This window comes from Camelus ferus, chromosome 21 (genome assembly GCF_009834535.1).
Source record: "Camelus ferus isolate YT-003-E chromosome 21, BCGSAC_Cfer_1.0, whole genome shotgun sequence".
NCBI classification, from domain to species: Eukaryota; Metazoa; Chordata; class Mammalia; order Artiodactyla; family Camelidae; genus Camelus; species Camelus ferus.
In genome coordinates, this window is record NC_045716.1 from 23,182,238 (window position 1) to 23,190,933 (window position 8,696).

Here is an 8,696-nt window from a genome sequence, read left to right on the forward strand (position 1 = left end):
ATGCCAATGCCTGAGCCAGTTCCCTCAGTCCCTGGGAGGAAGTTCCAAGGGGAGCAAGAGCAGGATTAAGGGCTCCTAGTGAGTCAACAGGGCAGCTCCCCAGAAGCCCCCAGGCCTCTCCCCCACCCTGTTTTCCACACCTGGACCAGACTTTCTGCAGCAGGTCGGGGCACAGCAGAGCCCAGGGCCTGGCCGCGGACTCCCGAGCAGACTGTTTTGCATGGAGGAAGAAGCAGACTGTTTTGCGTTGAAGACCTATGACAAGCCAGCATCAAGGGCCGGGAAAGAACTTTGCCCAATTAACCCCCTGCCCGCGGTCTCCTTCCATGGCTGCCCCCACCCCTGGACCTAGATAGCTCTGGGGCTGTCAAGTGAACTCAAGAGTGTAGAGGTAAAGGCAGGACTCAGGGTTCTGACCTCGCGTGTCCCCTCCGCAGCAGATGACAGCACTGAGCCCACTACCCTGTGTTCCCTTGTCTGTCACTAGGAGCCATGACACCTGCCTCCCTCCCAGGATCCAGTGCGGACCTGACGTGAGGAAGGCAGTGAAGGACCCATCTTCCCTCCCCTGCACTGTGAGTTCCCAAAGGACAGGCCCTGAGGGTTAGTTGAAGGAGTAAGAGAAGATTTTGAATCAGGCTTTTCTGGGCTCCTGCCCTGACTCTGTTGTCTACCAGCTGGATCATCTCAGTGTGCTGAAAGTCTCCATGCACCTGTTTTCCACCCCCAACGTGGAGACAGTAGACCTGCCTCGCAGGTGCTGAGGACCAGGAGGTGACAGGAGCAGGAGGTGCCCCGAGGCCCGGCACGGGTTAAGCTCTCAGCCAGTGGCGGCCGTGGTTATTATTAGCTCTCAGACCGAGTCTGTAGAAGGACTGAGTGAATGAAAATGACCACACTGCCTTCACAGCCCCAGATTCCATCCTCTTTAGGTCCACAAACCCAGTTTTGTCTACCCCCTTCCGCGTCCTGTTGTAACACGGTGCCAGCCCCAGATCGAGTTGGGGACAGGAAAAGGCTCCAGGTGAGGCTCCCCGGGAGGGGCCAGACCCCACGTCCTCGGGAGGGGCCGGACCCCGCATCCTGGGGTGTTGCAGGAAGACGCTGAGCTCACCCTCCTGGGTGTGTCCCGCCCACCCGCGTGGGGCAAGGCTCCAGGAAGCAGACAGCAATCATGGCCCCGGGGCTCCCAGCCCCTGGGAAGAGCCAGGCTGAACCCTAAAAAGGGACCAGCCTTTGCCCAGGTGCACAGCTCCCTTCTGCCTCTCCTCAGTGATATCTCCTCAGCTCGGGTAAGTCTGTACCCGCTTCTTTGTCTTCTCTTGGAGGAGCGCACAGGGCCCGGCATGGAGGAGCAGGGAGCCGCTGGGGAGGGCGACCCAGGGCCTGTGGTCGTCACAGCTCCGCCACGCTCAGGGCTGTGACCTTCACCCCAGCTGAGGTCCTGCTCCGTACAGCACGACGTCTGGCCAGATACTCCCTGCTCCTCCCGCTGGCCCCTGTGCGATGGCTCTGGTGGAACCATCCCCAGTGGAAACCCTACCTCCCACCTCCGTCTTCTTTCTCTGGATTCACCTGCCTGTCAGGCACTGGGCAGGTGAAGATCCAACCCCACCACCCTCGGGGGAGACTGAGTGCTCTTGCCAAAAACTTGAAGGCCCCCTAAGCCCAGGCCTGGGACCCTCACTCACCATTGTCCTGGAGCGATGTCCTGGTCCCACTGGCTGAGAGGCTGATCCACCAGGCTCCCCACGTCCTCCCCAGTGGGGGAAATGCTCAGCAACCATCTGGACGAGGGGCTCAGGTTGGTCTCGGCCAAGTCGACCAACTTGGGTGGCTCCTCTTAGTTACAAAACAGCAGGGATCTTTCTCCTGCAGCAGAGGGCAGTGGGCTTTGCATTAGATGCCCACACGTGTGAAACAGGGCCACTTCCTGGGTGCTTTGGAGAGTCTGGGATGTGAGGGCCGCTCTGCCCAGTTTCTCTGGTTGGGGTCCAGGGCCGCCCTGACCTCTGACTGTTGGCCGGGGAACCTGCATCTGGAAGTCAGACCTTCTCTTTACTTAAATGATGTCAAGCCTTGGAGACGCAGAGAACAGGGAGGCACAAAGAGCAGATGACCCCTAGTAAGGGACAGTCCGAAGGCCCCATCTCCCAAGTTCCGCTCAGCGGCCTCAGGGCTGGGGCATGTATTTCTGTTCCTTCAGATCTGAAGCTGGCTCGGGTCGCATCCCTCGTCCTCCGTCTTGCGGATGGTCCGGCGGGCCCTCCACCAGGGCTCAGGACAGGGCTGTGCTTCCCTGCTCACACTCATGCCCAGGACCCCCCTGCAGAGCTTGCTTTATGGTCAGGGTGGGCCTCTGGGGGTCTTCCCGAAGCAGCCAGGAGGGTCAGACCAGATCAGAGAGGACACGGTTCTGCCCCCGTGACTCTCACCCTGATGCTGACCCTGGGGGAGATGGAGCTGCTGCTGTTTGAATTGTGAGGTCATCCAAGTGCTCTGTTTGGGGGTCTCCCTCAGGCTTCAGTCCTGTCCAGTGTGTCTGAGCCCTCCACCTCTGCTGCCACATTCTGTGGCCCCACCCACAGGGACTTCTGTGGGTCTCCTCCATCTTCTTAGACCCTGAGCTGCGGGGACCCAGCAACTCCTCCTGAGCAACTCCTCCCACCACATGGAGGAGCACAGCTCTTCTGTTGCACCTGAGCCTTCCTTCCCGGGCCGCTCAGCCCCTCTCCCATTGCCCTAGCTTGAGACCCTCCCCTGGGGGGACGGGCACCAAAGGGCATCGCCTCTCCTTCTGGCAGCTGTTTTGAAAGCCAAGATGGGAAGCACTGCGGCCGAGAAGTCCGTGATGGGCATGATCGACATGTTTCACAAGTACACCGGGAAAGACGACACCATCGACAAGCCGGGCGTGCAGAAGATGCTGAAGGAGAACTTCCCCAACTTCCTCAGTGCCTGTGTGAGTCGGGGTCGGCCTCCCAGTGTTGTTGGGCCCGGCATGGCTGCGGACCCTGCTGTGTGACCTTGGACAAGTCACTCTCATTCTCTCATCCTCAGCTTTCTCATCTGCAAAAGACAGAGTAGGACTTCCTGTCCTGGTTTATGATCAGGGTGCGAAGAGAGGACACATGTGGCAAAGTATGACAATGCACGGATGTAAATGGTTGCTCTTAGGCGGTCACAAAGGGCTACAGCTGGAGGGCAGTGAATGGGTTCCTGTTACCTGTCACACCCGCTGTGTGAGACTCAAGCCCATATGCTCAGGCCCTGTCTCTAGAGGCTCCCCTCAGGGTCCTTGAGATTAGAGGGAAGGTGATGGAAACGCCATTGCTGACAGATGCTTTTTAGAGTAGGAACAAAATTGTTCTTTCTTTCTTTCTTTAGAAGTACAGTTGATTTACACTGTTGTATTAGTTTCAAGTGTACAACGTAGTGATTTGATATTTTTATAGATTATACTCCATCGAAGTTATTCTAAAATATTGGATGTATTTCCTGTGCTGTATGTTACATCCTTGTGTCTTGTTTATTTTATACCTCATTGCTTGACCCTCTTAGTCCCCTTCCCCCATCCTCCCCCCTCTTCCCCTTCTCCCCTCTGGTAACCACTAGTTCGTTCTCTGTATATATGCATTACTGACAGAATTTAACACCCCTTTTCACAATGAAGAACTCTTTTACAGACCTGATTTAATCTGATAATTAGAATGCACTGAGCTGATTACCAAAAGAAGGGGTTACTAGGTAACAAAGAGATTAATTAGGTCAGCAAGAAGAGGGAAGGCACTCAGGGCTTGTAAGAGGCTGTAGGCCAGAAGGAAGACAGGAGAGGAGAGTTGGGTTGAAGAGGATGAGGCTGGGCTTATATATTTATTTAGTTATTTTAATTGAAGTTCAGTTGATTTACAATATTGTGTTAGTTTCAGGAGTGCAGCAAAGTGATTCAGCTCTATATATGGGTGGGTCTAATTTTGGGTTCCTGAGTAGATATTCAGTAGGTGGCGGCCTTGAAGGGGGTTTGGGGAGAGGGTCTGGGGCTTGAGTCCACCCCACCAGCTCCTGATCAGTGCAGCTCTGAGCAGAGCCTGCTCACCACGCGAGGTCTCACCCAAGTTCCCATTTGGGGCAAAGACTCTCCCTGGGTGAACTGCAGGGTGATGTCAGTGTCTCACCGCAGCCCACACTTCCCCTCATCTGTGCCACACCCGCCACACTTGTGCTGCTCTGGTGCCTGTTTCTCTTCCTTCTCTCCCAGATCACAGCTCTTTGGGGACTGAATTTGCCTTGCTTTGTGTCTTTTCCCACAGGAAAAAAGGGGCAAAGATTACTTGTCCAACATCTTTGAGCAAAAGGACAAGAATGGGGACAAGAAGATTGACTTTTCCGAGTTTCTCTCCTTGCTGGCCGATATAGCCGTCGACTACCACAAACAGAGCCAAGGAGGAGAGCTCTGTTCTGGGGGCGATCAGTGAGCCCAGAGGCCTCTAGAGAACCCGAGAAACAATAAAGTGTCTCTTCTCGCCAGGAATTTGCATTATTTCCTTTTTTCTTTTATGTGTGTATCTCAGACAGAATACACAATTGTTGGTTAGTTGCTTTGTGGATTTTCCACCAGATGCACCCATCCTCCCCAGCAAGTCTCCACTCCCAGCGTGCTCCCTCTAGTGCCCCGAGACCTGACTGGGTCTCTGTTCTCTGTTGGATCTTGAGATTCATCTGTGGTCCTTGTATCTGGAACCAAGTGTTCTACCCAGCTAGGTGAGCCTGGGTCAGGATGCAAACTAGAACTCTCACTTGGGGCCTTGCAAAGTCCAGGAGGGCACTTGCTCTCTACACTGTTTTCATGAGTGCAATGGGCAGACTTTGTCATCTTTCTCTCAAATATGGTTTTAAATGCCACACATCCAGCTGGGCACTGGGAATAGCAAGGCGAATGAGTCAGTCCCCGGTCTAGTGGAAGGGGTCCTCTCAGCACCCAGGAAACTGGTCACATGTCTAGTTATCTCTGGTCAATACTTTTGGGATGCACATTTTGGACAGATGCTAACATTCATGCGCCAGATGCAGGGGCTACCTGGGAGCAGACAGTTGGTGATGCCCATTTCTGAGCCAAGTACTCTGCTGGGAAGTGAGGATGCAGAAATAAAAATGATGTCATGACTGCCTCCCCCTGAAAATACCCATTTTCTGTGTTCTTTCTGCTCGGGTTCCTGACGCTTCCCAGTTATAAGCCCTTCAAACCCTTCAGGCCAAGGGACAAGAGCCAGCATTTGTCTCCACTGCCTGTGCCATTTTCAGGTCCTTACCCCATTATTCCTCACACTTCAACCACCTTCTCCATCCTCGAGGCTCCTGTCATGCTGCCATAGACTTCTCTTCCCTTCTTGTTAGATTTGCTCACACTTCCGGTGCATAGAGGAATTAGACCCTTAGCTTACATCCACCTTGTCTTACCAGGACAACATATGTGCAGCAAGTCCACAGTCTTAAAGCAGATTTCCTAGAAGCAGAGAATAAAATGGGAATTCTTGTGTGAGTGATTTATCGAGGGAGTGCTGTCAGGTGAAGCTTGCCCGGAAGTGAGGGGAGCAGCACGGGACGGCGAAGAAACTAGACAAAGATGTGAGCTCAGCTTCAGTCTAGTTTCTGTCTGATTCTGCGGGGAGCTCTGGTGCACAAATGGAATCAGAGAGTTTCCCACCTTAAGGCAAAGAGGCCCACCTTTTGTTGTCTTTATCAGTGAGTCACTGACTGCAGGCCCTCCCCAGGGGGAGCCTAGCCCAGCATTCCTGGGCTTGGAGCCTCCTTTGGAGCAAGAGCAGTTCTAGGAGAAGGGTGCAGTTGTGACCTATTAGCAGCCGACACTGATAGGAGCTGAGTGACAGGCACACGTCCCCTGCGTACAATTTCATTTGCAGATGATCTCTTGGAATAAAATCGTTTGAAAATCTTGTAGAAGGAGGGCCTGCCTGGTGGAGGCCAGATGGGAGGCTGTGCAGAGCATGCAGAGATGTTTTCAAGAAACCAAGTGCAGATTTATTCAGTGTGTGTGTGCACGCAGGTGCATGTATATATGTGCATGTGAGTATATGCTTGTGTGTGCTTTGTGTGTGTGTGTGTGTGTGTGTGTGTGTGTGTGTTGGAGAGCAGTTAGGGGAAGAGCAGAGCCAGGAGTCCCTGATGTCAGGAGGCCCCTGGTGCACTGGATGGACGCTGAAAGCTGGCAGGAGCAGTTTCAGGGGAACAGGGAGGGCTATTCAAGAAGCACGTGAAACAGCCCTGAGGAACAGCCCTGAGGAACAGCCCTGTGGAGCAGGAGGGAGCCTGGGTGAGTGCTCACTGAATAATCCAGGCTCGCCTCACTCCATGGGGGACGATTTGCAGCACAGAGCAGGCAGAGTAAACCCAGCGTGTCGGCCGCCGCTGTCCCAGCCCCCGCAGGTCCTGCGAAGACCCGGTCTGACAGCGCTCTCCCGGGCAGACTCTAGAACCCCAGGGCCCGAGCCCGAGCGCAAGGTCTCTCAGCTGGTCAGGAGTCGGGACGCCTGGGCCTGACTGGGAGCCTGCCCCTCCCCGGCTCTGTAATTTTGGCCAAGCCAACCTGCCTCTTGGACCCTTGTTTCTTCAGCTGTACAGTGAGATAAACACCCCAGGAGCAGGCCCTGCTGGAGTGGCCTGTGATCAACAGGAGACTGAGAACCAGGGCTCTGGAGAGCAGAGGCCCCCACCCCACTTCCTGGGCCTGGAGTCTGCAGGGCAGCCGGGAGGGTCCTGGCCCTGTGCCTGTCAGAGCCGCAGTGGTTTTGCTGTCCCTCTCCTGGTCACGTCTCTGTGCGCAGCAGAGATGGTGGGCGGGGAACCTCCTCACTCAGTCCTGAGATGGACAGAGAGAGACAGGATTTCTGCAGTGCTGGAAGCTGGCCTTCAGAGTCAGCAGATCTGGGATCCTGGCTTTGCCATTTACTAGGAGGTAGTCTTGGGAAATTTATTAAGCCCTCAGTTCCACGTAACCTGGGATAATGGTCCTCAGGGCACGGCGATTTTCTGGGGATTAAATGAGACAATGCATTCTAAGCTCTTCGCACGCTGCCTGGCGTGTAGTAACCTGTCACCACAGCCGCTACAGCGAGTGAAAGTGAGCCCAGTGGTTCCCTGGATACACAGTTGGAGCCTCTGGTTCCACCTGCAAATCCCTAAATGCTCTATTTCCTGAGGCACAGCAACCCTCTCACCTTCCCTCTGTCACCTCCTGCCAGGCCAGCCCGCAGGGCTCCTGGGGCCTGGGTTGGGCAGAGACCTGGCTGTGAGCAGCATCACGTGGGCAGCTGCTGGAATAAACCCAGACCTGAGGCCCGTAAAAAGGACCACCCTTCATCTCAGAGCACAGTTCTCACTTGTCCCCTCCTCCGTGACTCTTCCTCAGCGTCTGGGGAGTCCCATCGCCTCTTTACTTCTTCTGAGCTTAGGGCTCTGCCGTTGCTCACCCCCGGGGAGCGCCCCTGTCCAGGAGTCACGGGGGCATCAGGAAGAGTCACTCCTCTGCTCCCTCCAGGCCTCAGCATTCTCTTCTGGGCACTGAGGGGCTAGACTAGATAATGTCCTGTGTCTTTTTTGCCCTGACTTTTGATGGCTCTGTGACATTCAGAGAGATTCACGGAAGAACTCCTGGGGAGAAAGTCTTCACAGGCAACCGAGGGCAGAGCAAGCCTAGGATTTCCAGAGGCATCTCTACTCTCTGCCATCCTTGATCCTACTTACTCCCTGGTTTGTGGCATCACCTGACTTTCTGGGCTCAGGTCTCTTCAAGATGCTCAAAGGGGCACTAGGGGGCTCACAACCTATTGTTGCATGTTTGTAATGTCCCCCTGGTCCCAGTCCTGGGACCCCTTATCACCATTATTTTGGCCTCAACCTGTGTAGATCCGGGAAAAGGACATTTCAACCCACAAGTTCCAAGAACAAATGCCCCATTGCCCTCTGGGCTCCACTGGCAGCCCATGACCTTGATGACAACCAGTCTCGACTCCAGCAGGGCTCTGGGGGGCTCCTCTGTCTGGGCCACAGAACGTGTCCAGAGTAATGGGAGTCCGGGGCTGGGACTATTACAGACATGAAGGATTGACTGAGAAGAGTTCTTTAAGAAGGAAGGAAGGACTGGGATGAGAAGATCAATTTTCCTGAGTTTCTCACCAGTGTTGCTGTGGTCACCACAGATGTACTTAATCAGTTCCAAGGCCAGAAGTCCCATTCTCAGGGTCTGAGATAAGCCAGGCCCTGCCCAGCCCAGAGATCTCCACTGAGGCCTGGGCTTAGCTGACCCCAGAAGGCAATAAATTGTTACCTGCATTGTTCTGATTACTGAACGTTAGCAAAATAATTGATCCTTTTTTATTAAAAATTTAAAAAATTGAAGTCTAGTTGATTTAAATGTGTTAGTTTCTGGTGTACAGCATAGTGATTCAGTTATATATATATATATATATATATATATATATATATATATATATACACACACACATATATTCTTTTTTGTGTATATATATATATATTCTTTTTCATTATAGGTTATTTCAAGATCTTGAATGTAGTTCCCTGTGCTATACAGTAGGACCTTGTTGTTTATCTATTTTATATATAGTAGTTTGTATCTGATAATCCCAAACTCCTAATTTATCCTTCTCCCACCTTTCCCC

General features: G+C 53.5%; 1 protein-coding gene across 1 annotated transcript; it reads left to right on the top strand.

Annotated features, from left to right (window-relative positions):
- The first annotated feature begins 1,188 nt into the window (after positions 1 to 1,188).
- On the top strand, positions 1,189 to 4,531 carry S100A7 (S100 calcium binding protein A7). Its single transcript, XM_006177172.3, has 3 exons — positions 1,189 to 1,292; positions 2,805 to 2,962; positions 4,311 to 4,531. Exons 2-3 carry the CDS (start codon positions 2,822 to 2,824, stop codon positions 4,473 to 4,475), a joined length of 306 nt encoding a protein of 101 aa, XP_006177234.1. The 5' UTR covers positions 1,189 to 1,292; positions 2,805 to 2,821; the 3' UTR covers positions 4,476 to 4,531.
- The last annotated feature ends 4,165 nt before the right edge of the window (positions 4,532 to 8,696 follow it).

Bases quoted from the DNA above. Each gene is read 5' to 3' on its own strand.
- S100A7 (XM_006177172.3), top strand. From the start codon at position 2,822: ATGGGAAGCACTGCGGCCGAGAAGTCCGTGATGGGCATGATCGACATG. The intron at 2,963-4,310 runs GTGAGTCGGGGT...CTTTTCCCACAG, and splicing joins CCAACTTCCTCAGTGCCTGT to GAAAAAAGGGGCAAAGATTA.